This window comes from Vicia villosa, unplaced genomic scaffold, assembly GCF_029867415.1.
Source record: "Vicia villosa cultivar HV-30 ecotype Madison, WI unplaced genomic scaffold, Vvil1.0 ctg.000349F_1_1, whole genome shotgun sequence".
NCBI classification, from domain to species: Eukaryota; Viridiplantae; Streptophyta; class Magnoliopsida; order Fabales; family Fabaceae; genus Vicia; species Vicia villosa.
In genome coordinates, this window is record NW_026705156.1 from 651,796 (window position 1) to 678,310 (window position 26,515).

Below are 26,515 nucleotides of genomic sequence, written 5' to 3' on the forward strand. Positions count from 1 at the left end.
TAGAATCGTGTACGGAGCACTTTCTTTATAGTATTTCAAGCACTCCCAATTTGTCTTGGAGTTTCTACGCAAGAATACCCAGGATAATTCAGCCTTATCGAGTTTGCGCAAGACCGGCGAAAACTCGAATGTAGCGAAGAGTGCTCTGGAATTATTCTAGACGATTTTCATTTTTTTTTTATGTGTTTTTCTGAATTCATAATAAATTATTTATAGGCCACATTGGTATTGTTTCACAAGGCAGCGACCTTGGTGAAACAATATTTTTTACCAAAAGTCACAATGATTGGCCTATAGCAGCACACTTCCAAAGTTGCATGGTTTCATTATATAACTCTTCATGAAGTGTTGTCATTTTTCAAATCCACTTCTCTTGTCATTTTGGAACAACTATCATATTATTAATTATTATTAATAATTTACAAAACCAATAATGTGTATTGATTAATTGTTGTATTAACATATGAGTTTAATGGTAGTGCACTGTCAGTTTAAAGAAGTATTACACAGACATCCAATCAGATTATTTTAAAGTGCCAAATCTTTTCAGTATTTTAAAATTTAAAGGCTGACTTGGTAAGATAGATAGTTGTCATTGGTTGACAGTGTAAAAATAATTTACACTGTCAGTGCACATCCTCTTTTCTCTTAACATATATAATTTAGTGTATAGTATAAAAAACTAATAATATTATTATTGAAAATCATTATACAATAAAAGATATATAATATACAAAATGAATAAAAGTTAAAAAATACTAGATTTTACAAAAGTGATAATGTAAACAGAAAAAGAAAAAAGAATAAATAAAATATAACTCTAGATGTTATGAATAATAGGAAAAATTGAAAAAGTTACCGTCTATTGTACTAGTTCCGAAAAAGTTAGTTTCAACTCCTTTTTTACAAGCTCCTTTTATTCAATTTTTTGTCTTTAAAAAAAACATTTTTTTCATTAGAGTTTTATGAAAAATGTGTTTGGCCCTCCATCTCCTTATAAGGAGAAGAAAAGTAGATAAAATGTTGAGCCAAATAATTTCTGTGAAGAATAACCGAGTGCACAAAGCATCCGTAATATACGTGTTGTGAGTGGAGGTAGCTTCCGAAATATACATCTTATGTGTTTGTTTATGTTAACTTAAACTACAGATTTATTTTTCCATAGATACGAAGAATAACTTCAGCAATATTCCAAGGGCCGGGTTTCCTAAGGGTGGCTCGTCACTAAACTTTATAAAAGTATTCATTGATATAATATGGGTGGGTCTTAAAAATGAAACAAAACATCATAGCATCTCATAATTATGTAAGCTAATTGTGACTTGACTGAAACAACAAAATACAGTGAACCAGTAGAGAAACGCGAGTTAAGAATAAAATTGACAACATAATGACACACGAATATCAAAACCTTTTTCACACTTTGTTATGCAAGTACTATAAAAAAGAGAAGGGTGTTAACCTGGAAACAATACTCATAATACTGATTATCATCAATAATCAACAAGTGATAGTGAGTAAACAATCCATATAATATTTATTAGTATATAACAGAAGGGAAATAAACACATGGTTCTGAACTCAGAAAGAAAATGGGGCAAAAAAAACTAAAAAGCAGCCAACACCTAGGTTGTTCTAGGGGTGGCCCATTCAAGTCTCAGAATGAGATTATCGTAGCCATATCCGTTGAGTTTGTTAATAGCCCTCTGAGCATCTTCCCTGCTGCGAAAGTTAACAAAGCCAAAGCCTCTACTCATGCCAGTCTTTTGATCTATAGCAACATAGACCCTGATCACATCACCAAAAGGCCTGAAAAGCTCAAACAAATCAGCCTCCTTTGTGTCTTCCGAGAGGTTGGTTACCCGAACAGAATTCTCATCGTTCCTCCGCCTCATGTTTGAATCAATAGTTCTGTCAATATCAGATCTCAGGCGAGGGGGTACATATATATCCTTAGTCTCATCTGTTGGAGTTTTATCAACAACGCTTTCATCAGACTTATATGGACACCTTGCAGTCCAATGATCACCCTTCTTCCCACAAGTCCTGCATACCATAAGAACAGCACCTGGGTCACTATTCTTTGCATCCTCCTTGCTGGAACCTGTAAATATTAATTACATATATCATGAGATTGATACAAAAGTCTTCCAACATATATTAGGGTTTACAACACACCAATCATGGTTAAATATATTACTATTAGGGTTTACAACACACCAATCATGGTTAAATATATTACTATTAGGGTTTACAACACATGAATCATGGTTCTCCTACATATATTAGGGTTTACAACACATGAATCATGGTTCTCCTACATATATTAGGGTTTACAACACATGAATCATGGTTCTCCTACATATATTAGGGTTTACAACACATGAATCATGGTTCTCCTCTCCTACATATATTAGGGTTCACAACACATCAATCATGGTTCTCCTCTCCTACATATATTAGGGTTTACAACACATCAATCATGGTTCCCCTACATATATTAGGGTTTACAACACATCAATCATGGTAAAATATGGCAGTACACAACATTAAAAACACACATTAAACTGAAAGATTCAAATTAATAGTGAGGAGTTCGAGAAAAGAACCAAGAGATTTGGGGCGTTCGAGAACGATTTCTTCCGTGGAAACCATAGTGAGGCGTGCACCAACGTCTTCACGAACGGCATCTCCAAACTTGGGCCACGAACGGCGTTCGACGGCGCATTTGCTGAGACGCGCGTTGGCGAGTTTTCGAATGCGAGTGGTTGTGGTGATCTTAACCTTATTATAATCATCATCGAACCGGTACTCAACAACCCTCTTGATTCCATTTTCGTCAGGACCTATGACCTGACGTGCAGGTAACAGAAGATAATCAAGATCTTCACCGTCGTCTTCTTCCAATTCTCCCCACCTTACATTCGCCATTTTTTCTGGTTTTATTTTTATTTTGTATAACCTAGTTCTCTTGCTTTGTTAACTAATAACGGTATTTTGGAAATGCTCTGCTACTAGGAGGATTGTGTATTTGGGCTTAATATCTGGCCCATTGTTACCTTATTAATAACTTAAGGGCTAACTAATTTTCCGGACCGCCATTAAATATTTTATTTCTATGTTAAATCTAGACTTTATTATGTAAAGATATGAATGAGATTTGTATAAAAGAGTGAGTATTTACATTTATCAGGAAGTTTGGCTGGCCCCCTTTCCTTATGTTCTCTCACCATCAATTTAATACCATTTAATATTTAATTAATATTTTCATCAACTATCAATCCGTTACGATTGAATAAATGCAAACACCTTATAATACCTTTTTGCATTTTTAAAAATATACATTAAAAATAATATAATTAATTAAAGATATATTTATATCCACGTGACCAATCATCATTACATTATCCCACATTAAACTTCGAAGATTTTCTTGATTTGATTATATTTTTTTTAGAAGAAGAAACTCAATTCATTTCATTAAACAAAAGACTATTAATACAAGGAGGAATAACATTAAACAAAAGACTATTAATACAATTCTAGACCAAGAATTGACCGTCTTGACTAACAAATCGGCAACCATATTCGCTTGACGTTTAATAAACTTAACCTCAAAGTTTGTAACAGAACTCAACAATCTTTGGATAGACATAATGATAGTATTAAACTCAGAATTACTGGTAATCATAGAATTGATTCCGTGTATCACCACCTATGAATCGCTTTCGAAAATCACTTTGATCAGATTCATAGCAATAGCATTATGAATGGCTTCTTTCATGGCCAAAGCGTCTGCTTCTAAAGGAGACATAATGCCATTATCCCATGCTACACCTGCAATGATAAATCTTCCCAAATTATCTCGAAGACATCAACTCCTATTTGTAGTCTGATAATGTCTACTAAAACCGGCATCAACATTACACTTCATCCACCCTTCCGCAGGGGGAAGGATTTGATTAATATTTAAAAATCATCAATATTAACATTTGTTTAAAGTTTAAAACAAATATATACATTAAGTTATTAATGCTAAAATAATATATAAATATTAAATTTTTTATATTATATAATATGATTTGAAGAAAATATTTTAATAATATTTTTAAGAAATATTAATAAAAATAAGTGAAGATAATATAAGAAATTATAGGGGTATGAAATTAGAATTATTTCATACAAAAAATATATATAATTATTTCATACAAAAATACATACAATTATTTATGAAAAATTACATTTGTTAAATAAAATATTACATACCACATATTTATAAGAAATATTTGTTAAAAATATATTATTTTCTTGATTTGGTAAATAATTGTTAGACCTCCTCTCTCTTTTTGGTATTCTAGATTTTCTCTCTTTTTAGATATGACATGCTTAAAATAATTTATATTTCATCTCTTTATTTGAGTCTAAACTTACTTCTCAAATGAGATAGAAGTCATTGGTTGACTCGACTCATTATTTCAGTGAAAGTCGTCACTGCGCTTGATTCCAAAGGAAATGGGAAAAGAGCGAAGTAACCCTAAAAGAAATTTTTGAAACAAAAACAACAAAAAGAGATCTTAAGTATGGGTGTTGATTATGCAAGGAGAAGGTTTTAAGCACCCCTCATATCTGTGTACTCCATAAGAATCTTTTTGAAAATCTATGTTTTATAAAAGATATTGTATGCAAAAAGAAAAGGTTTGTTTAATTTTTAAAATAAGCTCGGCGAGACATTATATCTTCTGCCTACATACCTCCTCGGTGCAATGTAGAAGTCAGAGCTAATGTAGTTCCACTTAAAAGGGAAGATTTTTAAAAAGGAATAAACACTTTATCATCATTGGAGAGAATACTCAGCCATTGATCTTAAACAGGAGAAGAGATAGATCCTTTGCATTACAAATGAAAGAAGGGCTCCAACTTGGATAAAATCAACAAGTATGTCACTAGCTCTCTTAAGTGAAAAATGTTCCATCATATCAATCAATATCAAGATCGTGGGGTATCACAACTCACCACAACAAATAATTGTGTCTAAACTTTGAAAGAAAAGCCAACAAGGGCAAGAGATATTTTTAAAGAAATATTTTTAAAATAATTTGCAAACATAAGAAGATTTTGGAAAAAGAGAGGAGATTTTGAAAATCTAAGAAGTGGGAGGAGATGAAGAGACTATCCTAGAGCATAAAATAAAAGTTCAGGGAAATAACGATCTGAACAAATAAGAAGCCAACGTTTGACATTAGGAGTCAAGGTAGATTTCTCATCCTTTGGACTACCAACACTAAACCAACACATTACCACTTGGGGGCCCAGATGAACTTGCCTATCTTTAGCACAACTTGCACTAAGCCTTTGAATCACATTACAAATTCCTGACGAAAATCGGGCAGAGTAACGGTTGTGTATAGGTGAATTCTCTATCATGACACATTGGAATTAACCATCAAGGGCTGAACAGGTCTGTAAACAGAGTCTAAAATAAAACTGCAAGTGCACAGCCTATCGAAGTAATATATAATATTATCGAACCAAAGAGACCAATCGTTAATCTACCAACTATATTGTTAAGGTGCTTATCTAAGGCGGGTGAGAATAGTTGATATGAGTGCAGTGCAAGAAAATAAAGGAATTAAGTAAATAGCAGATAAAAGCAACATGTTCGAATGTAATTCACGTATATCAGACAGCGTTCCAGTTACACATGGATAGAATTACTTACGGGGCAATAATTTCTACTTATAGAAAGGAACAATTTAACGGGAACTTGTCGCTTTCGCGTACTAAGAACCGAGTTTACTCTTTAAGTCTACCCATTCATTTGTCACATATGAATAGTGTGCATTGCGTTAAAGTAGTGAACCTATTTTTGAGAAACCAATTACTTGTCTTAGTAGAAAAGTGATTTTAACTTGGAAAATTTAACTTAAAGATATTCTTGGCTTTTGGCCAAGAATCAGATTTCAAACCCATAAACGCGTTCGAAAATAGTTTCAAAATCGTTTTCTAAAAATGTGTCAAAGATTCCTAATTAACCAAACAAACTGCTTTCGCCCTTTTTGTTTGGTTAAAAACTAATCAAGTTTGATCTTAAGTATGGACCACCTTCGATCTTACCCATAAACATTTAAACACGGTAAATTTGAATTAAAGGTCAAAACATCCCCAATAGTATTTCTATTAACATAACATTTGAAACACGATCGTGACAACGATCCTTACATTCTAACTAGGGGTGGCAAACGGGCATGCCCGCCCTGTTTAGGCCCATTGCGCAAAAATGGGACGGGGCGGGGCAGACACATTAAAGGGAGCGGGCCTAAAACCTTGTCCTGCCCCGCAAAAAAAATGCGGACAGGATGGGGAAAGCCCGCGGGCATTGAATCTTTTAGGCCTAAAAATAGTAAAATTGCATAAAAAAGCTCATGTCCGCAAAAGCCCGCAAAAAACAGGGTGGGGCGGGCACATTAAAGGGAGCGGGCCTAAAACCTTGCCCCGTCCCGCGAAAAAGTGCGGGAAAAACGGGCTTTCCCCACGGGTCGGCCCCGTTTTGCCACCCCTAATTCTAACCCTTATAAATTTAGCCAGACATGGAAATAAAAGCGAGCTTATAAAAACGTGTAGTGATCGGAAAAATAGCAAGTGTACTATTTTCACCGGTGTAGTTATAATGGGTTTTATCCCAAGTATCGATCACGAGGATTGCGTAGGAAACACAAGTTATTTAAGTCAATTAAACAAAAGAGCAAATAGGTGTTTTGTTATAAAGCAATAAGTAAATTTAAATAAAAGAAATAATAAAAATAAGCTGAAATTAAAGTTTGACTTTTTAGATGTAATTTGAGGTAATGCCAGGGTAGGTGTTTGATCTTCCTTATAATGACTCTGTAAAAAGATCTCTTCAACAAGTTCATAGAATGCAACTATTTGTTCTTAAGGGTGTTTCCCTAAGTCCTTAGTGGAAAACCTTTTGGTTTGCAATCCTAATGCCTAAGTCCTTAGAAACAAAGGTTTGTAAACCAAAGATGTAAATAATCAAGAATGTTCAAATAACCTTTCGGTATCCCTAGTCCTAGGTGATAACTACTAGATCAAATTGTTTAAAAACCTTAACAACCGTAGTCCTACAAATTGTTAATCGTAGATCAATCTTTGTTTTTCCGACAAAGAAAGCATAAAAACATTAAACAATCAAATTGCATAAAACTAATACTTGATTTAAGAAATACGGAATTCAAAAGTCATTACAATTCAAATCAGGGACACCCCCTGGCATTGGGGGGTTTAGCCTCTCATAATATTCAAGAAACCAAAATCACAAAGTTTAGACATTTACAAAGATTAGGAGAACTCGGATCTTCAATGGTGTCCATCGTTGAATCTCTTCGTCTTCCAACACCTTGAAGAAGCTATCTTTTCTCTGCTCTGGAATTCTATCGTACGATCCAAAAGTCCCCTTTCCCTTGTCTTTCAGTCTCTTTTAATCTCCCTAGGTTTTCAGATCTCAGCCGCAATACCTAAACTGCCCCTGGACTTTAAAAGATTGGAAAAACCAAAATTCAGAAAATTGGTCCGCACAGCTGACACGGCCGTGTCACTTGACACGGGCAGACCGTGTCAGCTTCTGGTCTGAGGGTTTATATTCTTCAGGAGGTCGGACACGGCCGTGTCAGGTGACACGGTCAGACCGTGTCCGCCTCTGCCCATATGTTCCTTCTTGGCTTTTTGCTTCCTTTTTCACACCTCTTGGCCATGCGATCTTCCATCAATCCCAAGCTAAACTGAAACCATTACCAAACGAGATAAAAAGCACCTAATTTACAATGAGAATGACACAAAAACAAACTTCACACAAATAAACTTAAAATTAGATAAATTAAAGAAAACATTGGGAAATAAACACACAGTGTTACCAATCATGATGATCGTGTGTCGAATTTATGATGAAATTGAGTGTAAAATGGTGACCGATCACAACCCCAAACTTATCTCATTGCTTGTCCTCAAGCGATGCAAGAGACCAAACAGAGGTCACCCTGGATTTTTCTTTCCACAACACAGCTGATGTTATTCGCAACTTGCGTCTACCTTTCTAGTAGAATCTTTGGCTTGCCGAACCAAACTTTCTACCACACTTCCACATCAGAGTGCCTTTTTACCTGCAAGCTTTTTCACACTTCTCACCAAATCTCTCAGGGTTAAAGTGTTTTGCACTCACAAAATAAAGGTATGCAATATCAACTCTTAATTTTGAATAAATTCTACCTGCACTACACTAACAAAGTTCACACACTTTTCGAGGTCTTCTGGGTTGTAATGGGGTTTAGGTACGGTGGGATACACAAGGAAATGGATAAACAATTAGTTTTAGGTTCAACATTCATGTTGTGTTTCTCGTAATTGTGCTCAACTTGTTACATAGGGAATTTATTCGACTTAGACTCTTTTGCTTCACTCATTCTTCCGTGAGTGCTTAATGTAACTGAGTCTTTCATTCGGGCAAGTTTTTCTTTTTCTTTCTTTTTTATGGGACATACATTCATATGTCTCAAAATTTTTATTTACATTTTCATTTTTTTTTTTTTACTTGCCCTCTTCTTTGATGATTACTACCCCAAACTTAGATTTTAGTACAACTCTGAAAACCACAACAGTAATGCCGAACAAGGGTTGGAAGTGATTGGCTGCGGGTTACAAATATGGTTATAACAAACAAAAGGATATGGCTCAACTGGGGTAACAACGGATAAACATATAATTTAGGATGGCTAGAAAGGCTCAGGGTGTAAAACAAACAAATGCCTCAGTGTGTGTCCTCATATTATGCTGTGTCAGTAGAACATACGCAAAATCAGAATGATAAAGTCATACCTGAATGAACTCTCATGATGATTATTTGTTGTGTTTGGCTTTTTGTAACCTCACCATGTTGGATAAGCTTACAGGTTCCAAAGCACTCCTCGTGTCATGTGGCTTCTTTCCGGTGTAGGTACACCATACAATCCTCTTTGTCCAGTATCGGCAGGTTGCGTCCAACTATTACTTTTCTTTCGGCTGCATCAACTTCCAGGGTGCCTCGGGGGAATAGGTTCAGGTTGCACCTTTCATCCACTAAATACCATTCATCATTCATTCGGCATCCATAAGACGATCTATAACACAATGTCAACATAACACACAAACAAAAACAAAAATGGAGAACAACTAAAAGCAAATGAAAAGAACCCCTCCCACACTTGAACCAAACATTGTCCTCAATGTTTTAGAACCAGCCTTGGAGAGGTTGCTTACAGAGGTATTGCATTCCAATGATCACTTCCTAGCTTCCACTAGAGATGCTCTCTTTTATTTCCTGAAAATAAAATAAACAAACAAAGAAATTAATTATTAAAACCATGGGTTGCCTCCCACGAAGCGCTTCGTTTAACGTCGCATGGCTCGACGGTCCATTACCCTTTATTATGGAGGGTATTTTCTTCTCCAAACCTTGTTGCTCGTTACTTTCTCCGCCAAAAACTCATGGAGATGAAAAGCATGGACCAGTTTCCTCTTTAACTCACTTTCAACCTTCATCTTCTCACCTTGGTTTTCTTCTTTCTTTTTCTTCTTAACTTCTATAGCGACCTTAGGACTTCTGATAGAAACATGAGCTAGTTCCACCTGAGAAGCTATGCTTGACACTTTTTCTTGGAGATGTTTAGGGCTTTTGTATTCTCCCTCACTTTCGATCATACCAACAGAAGCTTGATCATTTACAACCGCCATATGTTTCTTAACCCCTAACATCTTCAAGGTTACTTCTTCATCAAAAGATCTCAGTGTTAGTGTCCCTTTTTCAATGTCGAGGTTGCAGCGGCCTGTCGACAAAAATGGTCTCCCAAGAAGGATAGGAGTTTCTTCATCTTCCGGAATGTCCATGATGTGGAAGTCAACAGCGAATACAAACTTATCAACTTCCACTAGTACATCTTCAGCTACCCCATATGATTTCTTAACGGTGTGATCAGCGAACCTTAATTGCGTCTTACTTTCACTAATCTTTTTCAATTCAAGCTTTTTGAAAATGGATAAAGGCATTAAACTTACACTAGAACCAGAATCGAGGAGTACCTTTTTAAATGCTATATTCTTGATAGTGCATGGTATCGCCACCGGCCCAGGGTCTTTCCTCTTAATTGGGATCTTTCTTTCTGAAGAGACTATACCACATTTCTCGATTACACTTTTTGGTTCTCCTCCTAGTGATTTCTTTTTCGCCAACACCTCTTTCATAAATTTCTTATACAAAGGCATGTGCTCAAGTGCTTCAAAAAAAGGTAGATTCACCTCTAACCTTTTGAACAATTTAGTAAACTTCTTAAAGTCTTTCTCTTTTGAATTCTTCTTTGTTACTCTTGAAGGGAAGGGTAGTTTAATTTCCGGTTCAGCACCTTTTTTAATTTTTTCTTCAGCTGGTTTAACCGGTGGTATCACCACTTCTGGCTCTCTTGGGTTCTCTCTTATTTCCAAATCTACCTCTATCACCATAGGGTCATCTATCACTTCTTTTTCTTTTTCCGATTCTAACACCTTTTTACTCCTTGTTGTAACAGCATTGATCTTCTCTAAATTCTTTTGATCTTTCACAGTTTCGTTCGGAAAGTTTCCTTGTGCCTGTAGAGTGAGATGTTGTGCTATTTGACCTATTTGAACTTCAAGATTTTTGATTGAAGCCGTGGTGTTCCTGAGGTTGGCTCTTGTCTCTTCTTGAAACTGAGAGTTCTGGGTTGCCACTTTTTCAAGAGCGATCTCCCAATCTTCTTTCTTTGGTACCTGTTGTTGAAATTGTTGAGGATGATGTTGGAATTGTTGTTGATATGGACGTTGTTGTTGTGGTTGCGCTGGAGTTTGAAATTGGGTTGATCCTTGCTTTTGAAAGTTTCCTTGTTGGTCCTTCCATGCGAAATTAGGATGATTTTTCCAACCCGGATTATAAGTATTGGCGTAAGGATTATTTTGCCTCAACATATGAATCTGTTCCACCTGTTCCTGTGTTGCCACACAATGCATAGCAAAATGTGGTCCACTACATATTTCACATACAACTGAGTTCGCTGGTTCAACTTGTGCTACCTTTTGTTCACTAAGATTCATCTTCTTCAGTCTTCTTTCTACTTCAGCTGCAATTTGGTCTTCCATTTTAACTACCTGATCAGCAAGCTTCAAATCAATTTTACCTTCAGGTTGGCTCATTGCACGGTCATACAACTCGATGTGCTCATTAGCAGCAATAGCTTCTATGATCTTCTTGATACCCGTGGCTGTTGAAAAATTAGTTGAGCCACCGGCAGCCGTATCAATAAGCTGTTTTGTCTTAATTCGGAGACCATTTACGAAAGTCTGCATTTGCTCGGTTGGGTCCATATTATGAGTAGGACATGCAACCAAACATCTCTTGAACCTTTTGTACGCATCCCCCAACGATTCCCCTTCTTTCTGCTTGAAGTTTACAATATCATATCTTTTCCGGATGAAAACTGATGCGGGGAAGTATTCGTTCAAGAAAGCGGTTTCCATCTGTTGCCATGTTGTGATGCTTCCAGCTGGAAGTGAGTAAAACCACTCTTCCGCATCTTCAGATAAGGTAAAAGGGAACATTACAAGTCTCTTAGCTTCTTCAGAATGACCTTCAATCTTTAATGACGTTGTTGTGGTGAGGAATCTTTGTAGATGCTTATTTGCATCTTCATTGATTCGTCCTGCAAACGGCTTGCTCTCCAACTGTCGGATAGTTGAAGGATGAAGTTGGAAGTGTGCAACATTGACCGGTTGGTTTACAATGGTCATTCTTCCAAGCGGTGCATTGGCTCTTCCATAATCACCCAAAAGTCTCTCTGGAGGAGGTGGATCAGCTGCCATAGTTTCAGGCTCAGAATCTGACTGCTCGGACTGAATAGATATTATTTCTTCGTCTTCTGATTCTGAAACTACAGGGGAGTCTTCTTTCGATGCCAGTCTTTTTCGCTTTACTTCTCGGAGTCGTGCTCTCAATAGTCTTTCTGGTTCTGCGTTAAAAAGAAGTTCAGCTGAGGCCTTACCTCGCATACAAGATTAGAAATCGATTAGTAGATAAGTAAAAAAAAAAATTAAAGTTAAAATAAGCAGATAAAAATTTCAGCAAAAAGAATTTTAATTGCAGAGCAATAAAATTTTAATTGACTAAAATAAAACTTATATTTTGGCAATCCCCGGCAACGGCGCCAAAAACTTGATCGGAAAAATAGCAAGTGTACTATTTTCACCGGTGTAGTTATAATGGGTTTTACCCCAAGTATCGATCACGAGGATTGCGTAGGAAACACAAGTTATTTAAGTCAATTAAACAAAAGAGCAAATAGGTGTTTTGTTATAAAGCAATAAGTAAATTTAAATAAAAGAAATAATAAAAATAAGCTGAAATTAAAGTTTGACTTTTTAGATGTAATTTGAGGTAATGCCAGGGTAGGTGTTTGATCTTCCTTATAATGACTCTGTAAAAAGATCTCTTCAACAAGTTCATAGAATGCAACTATTTGTTCTTAAGGGTGTTTCCCTAAGTCCTTAGTGGAAAACCTTTTGGTTTGCAATCCTAATGCCTAAGTCCTTAGAAACAAAGGTTTGTAAACCAAAGATGTAAATAATCAAGAATGTTCAAATAACCTTTCGGTATCCCTAGTCCTAGGTGATAACTACTAGATCAAATTGTTTAAAAACCTTAACAACCGTAGTCCTACAAATTGTTAACCGTGGATCAATCTTTGTTTTTCCGACAAAGAAAGCATAAAAACATGAAACAATCAAATTGCATAAAACTAATACTTGATTTAAGAAATACGGAATTCAAAAGTCATTACAATTCAAATCAGGGACACCCCCCTGGCATTGGGGGGTTTAGCCTCTCATAATATTCAAGAAACCAAAATCACAAAGTTTAGACATTTACAAAGATTAGGAGAACTCGGATCTTCAATGGTGTCCACCGTTGAATCTCTTCGTCTTCCAACACCTTGAAGAAGCTATCTTTTCTCTGCTCTGGAATTCTATCGTACGATCCAAAAGTCCCCTTTCCCTTGTCTTTCAGTCTCTTTTAATCTCCCTAGGTTTTCAGATCTCAGCCGCAATACCTAAACTGCCCCTGGACTTTAAAAGATTGGAAAAACCAAAATTCAGAAAATTGGTCCGCACAGCTGACACGGCCGTGTCACTTGACACGGGCAGACCGTGTCAGCTTCTGGTCTGAGGGTTTATATTCTTCAGGAGGTCGGACACGGCCGTGTCAGGTGACACGGTCAGACCGTGTCCGCCTCTGCCCATATGTTCCTTCTTGGCTTTTTGCTTCCTTTTTCACACCTCTTGGCCATGCGATCTTCCATCAATCCCAAGCTAAACTGAAACCATTACCAAACGAGATAAAAAGCACCTAATTTACAATGAGAATGACACAAAAACAAACTTCACACAAATAAACTTAAAATTAGATAAATTAAAGAAAACATTGGGAAATAAACACACAGTGTTACCAATCATGATGATCGTGTGTCGAATTTATGATGAAATTGAGTGTAAAATGGTGACCGATCATGTAGGCATGGTAAGAGCGAGAAATAAATAAAGTAAAAGCAAGACAGTAAAATAAAGTAATTAGGCGAGCCTATAAAAATGTGTAGGCATGGTAAGAGCGAGAAGTAAATAAAGTAAAGAAAGACAATAAAATACTAGAATGGAGGCCCCCCAATTCCACTGATGAATTGTAGTCAAATCCATAAAATACTAGAGGTATGTCACGTCCATGTAGGTTGCACTTTTGTCTCCAAAGAGGGACGTGCCAACCAAGAACATAAACCGACACCGTAAAGCATAACCACGGTGGTGCTCAACAAAAACCACATCACCCTCATCCTCGGCCCCAACTGTCGCCACCAAGTGGTGCTCATAAAGCTCTTTCAGGGTGGAGAACCTGACATGTGCCTCATTCGTTGTTCTACACTCATACTCGGCCACAAATGGATTCATACCAAGATAATCTATCATCCACTCGATCTCCTCAACTTTTTGTATCCGAGAATGGTTGAGTAACCTCCCTCTGATAGGAAGGTGGAGCACACAAGCCACGTCATAGAGGGTGGTCGTCAACGCCCCAACAGGAAAGTGGAAAGATGACGTCTACTTGTGCTAGTTTTCGGCAAATGCCTCCTGCATGTCGTGGCTTATGGTAACATAACTGGTACAACATAATCCTCCCAAGTCCATATCCAGATACAACATCATTAAACCACTCAGCCTGCGGTTTAAATAAATCGAAGATTTTCTGCGAATGGTTCACGGATTTAATGGGCAACCGTTCCTGTAACGAAAATAAATAGCACCCTCAATGTTTGTTGTTAAACTCATAGTTGTAAGTAAATTGTTTAAATAAAAAACGCAAAAAAAAACCTCGCCATCCCAAATATGTCGAGCGGCATGGTCATGATAGTATATCAAGAGTGAAGTGTCAGACGGTCCCCCCGGGTAGCTTCGACTCGCCCCCTTTATTGTTGCGTCAAACCGAGCAGCATGTATCATGAACTTCCTCTTGACCAGCCTCGTTGTGCTCTGGGTGAACCTCCTCATCCCGAGCAAACTCAACCTGCTCATGGGTAATAGAGGATGACGCCCGAGACAGGCGACTCCCTGATGCAGATGAGGACCCTGTAGACGCATCCTCCTGGCAGACTCGGCCCCATCCCCGAGTCATTCCTTGTTGTGCGGCTCTCTCGCACCGAGCAGAGGCTCTCTGGGTTGGCCTCCCTTGTCTTAGTCGATCGATCGGTGCTTAGTTGTCAGCCATTTTCCTGAAACAAGCAATTTAATAATTTCGAAAATAGTTTAAAAAAACAACTCTGAGAAGATTTCGGAAGTGCATATCCGAAACTAGTTAGACAGGATTTCGGATATGCACTTTCAGAACCACATGCGAACAACCATTTTCCAGAGCTTCTACTTCTTGCCCTAACTTATCCAAAATCTATTTTTTAACATCCAAACACCAAAATTTTACTATTATAACATCAACCTATACAGTTTTATTGATTATAACTAACTTAAAATCAATTTTAGTAATGAAATGCAAATTTTAAAAGCTTACACAATGTTGGAGTTTTTAAGAAGCTTTGAAGATGACATGAAATAAGTTGAGAATTCTTCAAAGGAGCTTTTGTGTCTTCAATCAGTGAAATATTACTTCAAATAAGGTAAAATGCAACTTTTTAGAAGAAATGCGCTTTTGGGTGTTTTTGAATACAAATGAAGAGTGGGAGAAAGGTCTGTTGGCGTTGGATTAAAAGGAGTGACATCGGAGATGCATCTCCGAAGTCACCTAGGTGCCTTCGTATATGTATCTTCGAAGTCACTTTTTTTCCAAAAAAATAGGTGACTTCGGAGATGCATCTTCGAAGTATAGGGGTATTTTTGGGTTTTCACCAGAGGTCCCTAAGAAGGTGTATAGGTGCACAAAGATATTCTCCAAGAGATTTAGACAAACTTCTGACTTTAGACTATGCAGATGAATTGATGAAAATGCAAATGAATCAAAAAAATCGGGATGAAATCAGGGTGTGACAATATATCAATAAAAAATAATAATATCATGCTTTACAGGTTCTCATTTTGTTTCTTCATCTTCAAGAATCACAAATGGAGCATCATAATTCTTTTTTAGGTCTCACAAAGTTCTGTGTCTTGAGTGTCATAAGTATATCACTCTTTCTTTTTACAACTTGAACTTGTTATATCACATGTGATTTTCAATTTGAGAAGACTTGTTCCTAACATTGAAGGAGAGAGCAAGAAATCAATATCTAGTGTTCCCACAAGTCCTGCATACCATAAGAATAACACCTTTATTAAAAGGAGCCGGTGGGTCACTAGTCTTTGCATCCTCCTTGCTGCAACCTATAAATATTACATATATCATAAGATTGATACATAAAGTAAGGAATTTCATGCAAATAATAGCATCAACTAAAGCAAATTTAAATGCAAAGTAAGACATTAAAATAATTCTTTTTATTGACAAGCTCAATCCAATCATTCTTGTGTGTTTGAATTAACTCCTGCTTTTGTTTACAATTAGGGATGAGAATAGGCCAGGCTAGCCTACAGAGGCCTATAGCCTAGCCTATATAAAGTCAGGTCAGACTTATTTAACAAAAAGGCTAGACTTAGGCTTTTTTAAAAGCCTATTTAATAAAATAGACCAGACTTAGGCTATTAAAAAAACATATGAAGTCTTATAGGTCGGCTTATATTTTCATGTATATTAAATATAGGCTAAATAGATCGGCCTATATTTGCATGTATATTAGAAAAAGGCTAAATAGACAAGCCTATATACGCATATATATTATAACAAAGGCTAAATAGGTCGGCCTATATATGTATATATAGGACGACTTATAAGGTTTCTTAAATAATATTGATTAATTGAAAACCATAATGAAAAATAGGCTTTTAAATAGGCTTTCAAGCCAGGCTAGGCTTTTAAAAAGGCTAGGTCAGGCCAAAAAAGAGAGTCTATTACAGGCCACAGGCCAGACTCAGGTCTTTCAAGTTTATCGTAGGTCAGGCCTAGGCCTTATAAAGCCTAGCCTAGCCTAGCCTATTTCCACCCCTATTTACAACACATCAATCATGGTTAAATATGTTAGGGTTTACAAGACATCAATCATGGTTCTCCTACATATACTCGGGTTTACAACACCTCTATCATGGTTAAATATAGCATTGCACAACATTAAAAACACAGATTAAACTGAAAGATATGAAACTCAAACTTTTCAAATTAATATTAGACTAAGAAATGGAAAGAGAAAAGAACCAAAAGGTTTGGGGCGTTCGAGAACGGTTTCTTCCGTGGAAACCATAGTAAGGCATGCACCAACATCTTCATGAACGGCATCTCCAAACTTCGACCACATTCGATGGCGCATTTGTTGAGATGCGCGTTGGCAAGTTTTTCAAGTGAATGGTTGTCATGATCTTAACCTCATTACCATCAACATCGAACTGATACTTAATAATCCTCTTGATTCCATTTTTGTCAGGACCTATGACTTTACGTGGAGGATATTTTGATCCAAAAAATTTTGTATAGAGGTATAAGGCTAATTGTAGGGATACAAAATAAAATTTTCTTATTTTTGTTTCTAACCAAAGGTATCAGGAGAAAAAGTCGCAATCTTTAAGTCAAAAATACACGAGCTAGACACATGATCTTTTATATTTATATTATGCTATGTGACACAAGTTATATAAGAGATTTATATGAATTAATCTCATAGACAATGCAAATATCTTTATATACAGTTGATCAATCATCACCCTTAAATTAAAACCATTCAATCGTTAAAAATTATTAATTTAATATTTAATATAGAATTGGGTTGTTTTATCCTGGAGGTGTCGTGGTTATTAAGAGCTATTTTGCATAATTTGGGCAGTATCGCGAAACGTCTTAAAGAAAGCGTATTGATCCGCGACTCGACCCGATAATTTCTTCGGTGGCAAACTTGTTAAAATCGTGATCCAGCAATTTCTGTTAGAACATTATGTCATTATTCCAAAATTGGGAGATGAATTGAAAAAGTTCCTAAGCCAAGTCCCACATTGTGTGTTAGTTGAAAATACCCCTTAGTCTCACATTGCTTATATTAGAAATTTTGGCTAGTTTACTTCATTATATAAAGAAGTCACTTGTTTCATTCCAAAACACACCAAAAACTTATTTTGAGTTTTTCCTTCCTCACTCTCATAACTCCGCGTCTTTCGAATTGTTGAAGCGTCAACTTCTCTCCCTTTCTTTCTACTTGTTGAATTTTCCAAATACTTTCTTAAATTCTCCTTAGAGAATAATGTTAATTTCTCCTCGTTTGAGTTGAGAAATTATTAAGTATAATTTTTTCTTGGATTCTCTTTAGAGAATTATTGAAATTTCTCTTGGTTTGAGAAATTACTATACCATCCGAGGGTGTATTTCTAGACTGATTATCTACCGTGCAAGTAGTAATCGTATAGTATAGAACTGGGCTGTTTTATCCTGAAGGCGTCGTGGTTATTAAGAGCTGCTTTGCATAATTTTGACAGTACTGCAAAACGTCTTAAAGCGTACCGATCTGCGACTCGATCCGGTAATTTCTTCGATGGTAAACTTGTTAAAATCGTGATCCAACAAAAGTCATGCAAAATGATTTAAAATTTATTGATAGTATAAAAAGTTGAATATTGCATCAGAACTTCTTAGTGCGTAAAATCTTGTTGAAATCTATAAAAAAAGAAATTATCAAATTATAAGAAACTTCTCTATCACTAAAATCTAGCTCAAAAATGTTGAATGGAGAGGTGCATTTTTAACGAGACATAAGTATGAAGAAATTGAAAATTCACATAGGTTGATTTCAATTCTTTCTCCAAAATTGCGAAAATTAGTGACAAATTGCCTAAATTGCGCAGCTAGAAGAAATTTCTAAGACGGAAAGACTATCTGGAAAAATATTTTTATATAACTTACAACCTACATCCAAATTGACATATAGTAAAGGCCATAAAGGAAAACCAGAACTCAGTAGGATACAGTGTCTTCGGAACATGAAGGCAAATCACAACCTTGTCCAAATATATTAGGTATTTCATCCCAATTGTTTTTTTCTCTTGCCTCCCAATAACCACCCATGTATCGGTAAGAACCATCCTCATCCTTCTTAAACCATCTTGGCTGCCATCCTCTTTCTTGCATCTTTCTTGCCTGAGTTTTGAATATCAATCACCGATAAGTTACACTGATTTTCGATAAAGAAAAACATAATGCACAAAGTAGCATAATGCTTATTCTGAGAGCAGATTGCAGACAATAGTAAAGCAAATAAGCAAGCAGAAGGGTAAGAAATTGAATGAAAGCATGTCCAAACACATTAGATTTGAAGGATAGAACTGAGTTGTAGGTGAATTACCTGTCTCTGCAACTGTTCAAGCCTTAATTTCTCGGCATTAGCAAATTCATAGTCTCCATTTTCTAAATGTCTTTGATCTGGTCTCAACCTTGAGTCAGTTGGAGGCAACTTCTCCAACAAACCGGGCATTATCTCATTCAAGGAAATTGCAAAGGGAGAGAGGTTATATCTCGTCTTGGGGACATAGTTATCCCTTTCCCACAATAATGCAGCTTCCGTCATTGGATCATAACCTTTGGGCTTTGTAGTTGGATCCCCAAGTACATAGTACATTGCTTCGTCCCACTTTCCAATTAGCATTGCTACCTTCTCTCCGGTTCTGTTGTCTTGAACAAACCCATGGACCTGGGGAGAGCAGATAGATTAACTTAAGTAACTTACCTCAGTTGTTAAGTTTATAACAATTGAGACGGGCCAAACTAACAGGACTAAAAATTAAGGTGTCATAAACTTCCATAATAAATGGATCAATCATAAGTAGCCTCACCTTACAAATTCTAACCGTCAACCATAAAAGGAATATAACTTCTCTGCTATGAAATTTTTTGAGATTTTCATTTCATGTTTTCATTGATAATTACAAGAGCATTAGTTTGCTTTCACTTTTTTCATTGCATTCAAATATTTAAGTAGGTGAAACAAAGGGAACTGAAGAACAATCAAAATAAAGTTTTTTATGATAAAAGGGATATTGCAGTCGTACACATATTCTACCTGATGTGGATTCCGGTCAATGATCGATTGCTCTTTAAACTTCAGTTTGCAAGAGTAGTTTCCGCTGCCCTTGATGTGCATAGTACCATAGTGGTCACAATAAATTTTACCCAGTATAATATTGTATATGGAAGTGGTGACCTTGCTCCACTGAAATGTTTCACCGTCCTCAAACTGAAGAGTGAGAACACCCACAGGATCTAACTGAATAGAACGCCCCCAGAACTTTCCTTTTAAATTGGAGTCTGCCCAGAACTTCCACCCTCTTCCCTCACAGTGACAAGCAACAACCATTGGATGATGACTAACCTGCAGCAAGCTTCTTGTTAGATGATATTAGCAGCAGCACAAGATAGACATGTTACAGCTATTTTCAGGTTCAATGGATAGTCAATAATGAAACACTACATTTATAACTTCCCTTGTTGCTATGTTTTCCTGTAAATTTGACTCATTCCCAAAAATCTAAGTTGAAGAAAAATTTGGTTACCTTCTCAGAAAAAAATTTAACTCCTTTATCAGGATAGTCAGCTTCGTAAGTCTCCCCAAGTAGCGGATTGAAGGGTTTACACTGTCGACCTTCAGTGGACGCGTAGCCAGACACAGCAAATGCTGCAATATTTAGAATTCTCATCAATTCATTTCCCTGCACCATACAAAACCTGGATTAAAGTCATAACCTTCAAACAAGTTAAGCATATAAACATGAAACATATCAAGCATCTACTTTTATTTTCCTTTCTCAACTTTTACTTTTATAGGAAATCAAATATGCACTTTCTTTTGAAAAAGCATAAACCATGGTTCAAAAAGCATTCAAGTTGAAAACTATGCATGTTAATATAGTTTTTCATTTTTTTTTCCTCTCTTCTTTTTAAAGTAATTTTTCTCAAAGGCTAATCAAAATAGATATTTCCTTTTTCAGCATAAAAAATATTTTTTAACGAAATGATATTTGAGAAAAGCTTGCACACAAACACAACTAAAACATCAAAAATGATTCTTAAAAAATCTTAAACAAGTGGCCCCTAAATCATAAAGGCCCTAGCAAAAAAATACTACTTTATAAGGACTCACAATCCTATAAAAAGCAGTATAAGAGCCTATCTAGAACAACGTCTACTCAAGCCTCTAAAGATCGATGCCGGACATCTATCTTAAGAAATATACTCATAGACATCTATCTTTAAAAAACTCAACTACAATTAAGGCTTTGAGAGCGGTAAAAACAATAAAAAGATTTACAAAGTTAAATGTACATCCTCTGTCCCATGGATGACTCTTATTTTGAGACAAATTTATCTTGCAAATCTGTCGCTCATTGTGGGACAGACGGAGTTATATTTTAGTCTATGGTTGAAATTTGTTGAAATTTTCCAAAGTGTCACTTCTAATTCCAGATTGACATTGATATTGAAAAAACTTGATATTACATTCAATCCAGTCACTTTCAATCTGTTAGACCTTTAGTAAATATTACTAGGCAGTTATATGTTACTAGTGGTAGTAATTCATAATAACATGTCATTAGGAGATGTTATCTTAATTAGGTATGTGTGGTAACTATACATAGTTTGTTATTAGAATTAAGTATGAAATTTATTAGGCGGTACAGGTTGGTTAAGGGAGAGGGGCAGACTCTCAATTTCCTGTCAGGTTTGTTATTCGCTTATTGTGTAACTGCTTCTACCGAATTTGTTATTCACTTGTTGTGTAACTGCTTCTACAGAAACTGCTCATGTCAATTCCGTTCAAGGCAGATTGTTTATCAGTAATTGGGTAATCCTTTCATTGTTTCAAGAGTAATTCATCAATATTATACCATTATATTCTATTCATTTAGATACCAGTTCTAACACAATCCTATAGTAGAAATCGGGATAAATTCAAGATTTTTCAATTATAGTATCTATAAACTGGCAAATCTTGGCAATGGTATAGCAAATCCTTAGAGAGAGAAAGGAGGGAGAGAGGAAGATTTAGAAACACAAGAGACAAAAGTGGAAAATATTCAAAGAATAGTTTGGTAAAAATATAGCATAGATTTGATGAGCCTAAATAGTAAATTACCAGAACAATACATACAACATGTTCAACAACGGAAATTATCATGCTAAAATCTAAATGAAATACTGAAATTTTTTAAGATTTTTTTTAAATTTAACCAAACATATCATCTACCTTGACAAAATGAACCTAGGAGATCATGCTTTTAAAACAGCTTTGTGACAAAAGAAAGCACAGCTGAGGACCTGACCTGCTTTCCCCACTCACATGCTCTATCAACCAGGTTTGAGTACTCCAGGTCTTCAAAACATTTTTGCAATGAAGAGAGTGGTTCATTAAAATAAACAGGGAGACAAACTCCAGAAAGATCCTTCCCAATATTGTCTTTAATAATTGACCACAAGCCAACAGGTTTCTCTTTCTCTTTTGGTTCTGGCAGATTATCCCTTCTTTTGACACAAGGATAACTTATATCTTTGATTGGCCTCTCAAACCCATGCAAACTATCATGGTGAATATAATCTCTATCAGATATACTGGCATTTCCCGTACCTTCTCTACTTCGATAGGAAGCACTTCTTAAGGCATCTGAATATAAAATCTCATTTGTATCAAAATATGTTCCATCGTCATCGTCTGTTTCAGCATCTGCTCCATCTTGACTTTCATTATCAGCTACTGAATCTGTAGCACTGCCTTCCGACATAACAGAATAGAAATCTGATACATGAACCGTAAAAGCAAGGAATAAGATGACTGCCACCGACATAGAAATTTCAAAATACTCAGTTGGTAGCTTGAATTTATATAAATACATGGCCAGAATAAACATAACTATCTAAAATGGTGTTCATATTATATACTACGCAGGTAAAGATTTTAATGACAGTTCAAGGCGTAAAGATTTTAATGACAGTTCAAGGCAAAAGACATGTCAGAGAATATTAACACCACACTTACCACTAAATCTTCTATTCCCTTGTCCGCAATAAGACTCACGTTCCTTTGTTTCATCTACTACAGTAGTTTCCAGCTCTATTTTCTCCGTCTGCATTAATTTTTTAAGAGAAAATCAAAATCTTGGCTAATGATAATTCCATCATTTAACAAGGCACTGACAGCATATAGAGGATCAAAATGGATGTAAATTGAATAAACTCCATATCATATCATCATTATTTACTGATTCAGAAATGGCCACAAATCAAAGGGACATAAGGCAAGAGGGGGAAAAGTATTCAAATTTGCATTATTATAGAGTGTAATTCAGTGCTCTATTACCCTTAGTAACAATAATAATATCAATACAGTGATTGACCTAGGGACAAGCAAAAAAAGTACTAGTTCTGTCCCTATGATAGGATACGACCCTCTCAAGAAATTTGTCTCTTTTTATAGGATCCGCTTAAATTTTCTACTGCATTAATTGCTTCTTTGCCAAAATACTCATAAATAGAGTTAGGACTCTCTTCATTTCCTCTCTCATCTCAGTTACTACAGTTTTAAATGTTTTGGAGTGTATAAAAAATACATTTAGACTCAATTAATGCCAAACGTTTGTATTTATATTTTCAAAACTATAGTAAAGAAAGAGATGGAGAGGAACATAGCATTCTTAATTATTTTACATCTTTTTTTGAACCAATAAGTTGTAACTTGTAAGCAAACAATACCAATTATAAACAAATTTAATACTGCTACCAGCTTTCTCAATTATCATGCTTTAGTCAACAAAGTCCTATGAATACAGATGGAGGAGATAATCCAGATGAGGGATGAGCATATCCCACAGAAATATTACTTTTCACTATTTGGGGAGGGTTCTGACAATAAACTTGCAACATTCTTTTATGAAGCAAAGAATATCAATTTATCATAAACTACTTTAGCCAATATCAATTTCCTAAAACACTAGAAGGTTAATGTAGAGTTGAAAGTTGTGTAGAGGTGTAAGTTGTAACACCCTAAACCCCGAATCTTAATTGAAAAGAATTAAACGACAATTTAGGATGTCACTCGATAAAACATGCATACTTTTCAAACATTTTAAAATGACATCCTAAATTGTCGTTTAATTTTTTAAAATTAAATTTTGGGGTTTAGGGTGTTACATAAGCATCCCATGCTTCCAACATTAGGTTATTTATCAAAGTTATTTTTGAAATCTTAAGGCAGACAAGGCCACCTGCTGAGCTAGGGAAAATTAAACCAAACACAAAAAAACTGATTCTACATCCAGGTCGGAAAACCACTTTCATGTTATACCCATCCCCAACAGAAAAGCAGATTATGAATCAGAATACAATGTTCCAAGTTGTGTTTAGAAAGCAAAGATCAATACCTCCAACTGTTTCAAGGTGTCCAACAACATAACATGTTTCTGCTGAAGAAACTTCAACTTGCCTTGTAGATATGAGACTTCAGAGAGCATAATGGATTCACAGTCATTGATGATTTCTTCACTTATGCCTTCCTGTGATAACTTTGATCGCAGTTTCTCTGTCGAAACCACGATATCTTCTGGAGTAGCAAGATCACTGCTTGTCAGAGCTCTAGGAAAAAGATCTTTTGCAGATTGCAAGGCTTCAATCCACATGGCTCTGTCTTCTCTAGATACACACCTCAAGTGGAGAGTTTTTGTCCCGGTAAATAAAGAAAGCCGCTTTTCATCAGACTTGCTGAAGCGAACTGAAGAAACCTGCGAGCAAGACTTAATTAGGTCCAGCGCTAGCACGAATTGACAAGCAAGGAAAGTAAACATTTAAAAACAAATAAAAACACACCCCCGTGGTAGGTGGTAGATTTTATCCCCGATGCTATACGAGTGTAAGGATACTACTATAACCCTAATAACTATTCTGCAGATGTGATTTCAGCAACAGTTGGTGAAAGACACTGAAAACTCCAATATTTTAAATACCCAAATGTCAAACACAGGTATAAATAAACAAGTAAGATTGGTTTAGTCCATATTTCAAATACATCACCGCCTGGTTGAGTGATCATCAAACCAGAGAGAATGCAAACTGTAAGCATGTTCCAGAGAGAATGATAAATATCTGCCGATATTGCGGGTTTTTCCGCTATAACGGCGGAATTTGGGCTCTCCGCCATGGACCGCCATCGACAACACTGCCAGCAATACATGTCTAGTTCTCTCATCTCTGATCTCACAGCCCTTGGCCCATTGCCCTTCATACATATATGACTTGCAGCATGTTTGGATAATAGTTTGATCCAACATTCAAAATCAAGCACTAAAGCGACTGGTTTTAAACTTGTATAAAGTTGAAACAAAAGTCAAGAAAATGACTGCGTCTAAACACCATAAATCATTGGGTAAACACCCACTTCAATATTACAGACCAGAAAAGGGAAAAATTTATATCTAGTATTACACAAACCTTCAAATGAATCTCACCAAAGGGCTTGCATTGCTTAGTAGCTCCTCCGGCCACTCCTCCATTAGCTCGATTCAGATTCCAATTGGCCTTTTTCACATACTTGGACGACTCCTCTCCGATCACCCTAACACTCCTATCTTTAGCAGGACTCACCAAGATCTTATCCGGTCCATGAATCTTATAATAAGAAAGCACACCATCTTCCAACACAAACCACCTAGACCTCCAACCTTTCCCATAATTCACCCACTTATACAGAATCCCCGCCACACTACCCGCCACACCACCGCCATTTCCACCACCACCACCACCAAACCCCTTAGAATCCCTCAGCTCATGAACCACATCCTCATCATCATGATTCAAACCAGCCGAAGACGATTTAACCGAATCCGCAACAATCGACGAGTCATGAGTTGAAATACTCGATTTAGAAGCAGAGTTCACCGTTTTTATCGTCGAATCTAACCCTAACTGACACTGAGCAGTAGATTTCGACACCACCGGGTTACTCCGGTCCCGATCGATCGAAACCGGAGCAATGCAGCACAACGGATTCATCGCTTAATCAAAACCAATGCATGATCAAACAAAAAAATCTCCGATTCGATTTAAACTGATCGGAAATTGAGATTTGAAAGATTTGAAATAATGATACTCCGGAAACGAAACGGTTGCGTTTTAATGAGATGAGTGATAAATAAGGGAGTAGTGTTAATTTAAGATGAGAAAGTGATGAGGGTGATATGGTAAAGATGGAAAGAGAGTAATGTACAGTTGTTGATGTTGTTATGGCAGGCTATAAAGAGCTGAACCACTGCAAAATTGAAATAAATTTAAGACACTACTCAATTCAATTCTCTCTCTTCCTCCATTAACCATTCTCTGTAGTCTAAGCTACATCTACATCTACTACTAACTATGTCATCATGGAGTTTAATAAATGCATTGTTATGGTTAGTTTTTGATTTTTGATTTTGTTACATTTGAAGCATGGAAATGAAAGAGATAAAAAGTTTAGAGTATTTTAGTTTCACTGTGACAAAGTGGCGAGGAGAGAGAGGGCATGATGATTGTGTAAGGAGACAGCTAACGTGCGCACTTGTGCACGGGTAGTGATTGAAGAGAGAGAGTGGGGAAGGTGTGTCCGTTGGGTGAGGGGGGAAATGTTTCTTTTTTTCTTTGGGCCAGGCCCATTTACAATGATGAGAAAAGAGACGTGTTGAATGACGTTTATGCACTTGTTTGTCTGCTTTTGATAGCGATGGGATTGAGGGTATGCGGGTAATTATGAAACTGTGAAAGTGATTGTTGAACGATGTGTTTGGCGGTAGAGGAATCTGTTAGGGGGGATTTTGAGAAGGGAAAATTTGTTGGTTGTGAAAAAAATGA

General features: G+C 36.3%; 2 protein-coding genes across 3 annotated transcripts; both read right to left on the minus strand.

Annotated features, from left to right (window-relative positions):
* Positions 1 to 1,555: 1,555 nt before the first annotated feature.
* Positions 1,556 to 2,966, minus strand: LOC131627111 (uncharacterized). The gene is made up of 2 exons (XM_058897939.1): positions 2,610 to 2,966; positions 1,556 to 2,104 (listed from the first exon to the last, which is right to left on the minus strand). The coding sequence occupies exons 1-2, from the start codon at positions 2,929 to 2,931 to the stop codon at positions 1,626 to 1,628; spliced, it is 801 nt and encodes a 266-aa protein (XP_058753922.1). The 5' UTR covers positions 2,932 to 2,966; the 3' UTR covers positions 1,556 to 1,625.
* A 15,401-nt stretch (positions 2,967 to 18,367) lies between these two features.
* Positions 18,368 to 26,279, minus strand: LOC131627136 (oxysterol-binding protein-related protein 1D-like). Of its 2 annotated transcripts, none has more exons than XM_058897972.1 (8): positions 25,124 to 26,279; positions 24,061 to 24,417; positions 22,680 to 22,767; positions 21,970 to 22,439; positions 20,203 to 20,358; positions 19,713 to 20,021; positions 18,999 to 19,343; positions 18,368 to 18,793 (listed from the first exon to the last, which is right to left on the minus strand). In XM_058897972.1, the coding sequence occupies exons 1-8, from the start codon at positions 25,682 to 25,684 to the stop codon at positions 18,611 to 18,613; spliced, it is 2,469 nt and encodes an 822-aa protein (XP_058753955.1). In that variant the 5' UTR covers positions 25,685 to 26,279; the 3' UTR covers positions 18,368 to 18,610. The 2 variants fall into 2 exon arrangements, with proteins under 2 accessions (XP_058753955.1, XP_058753956.1); XM_058897973.1 differs by having other exon boundaries at positions 18,369 to 18,793; positions 25,141 to 25,323.
* Between the last annotated feature and the right edge of the window lie 236 nt (positions 26,280 to 26,515).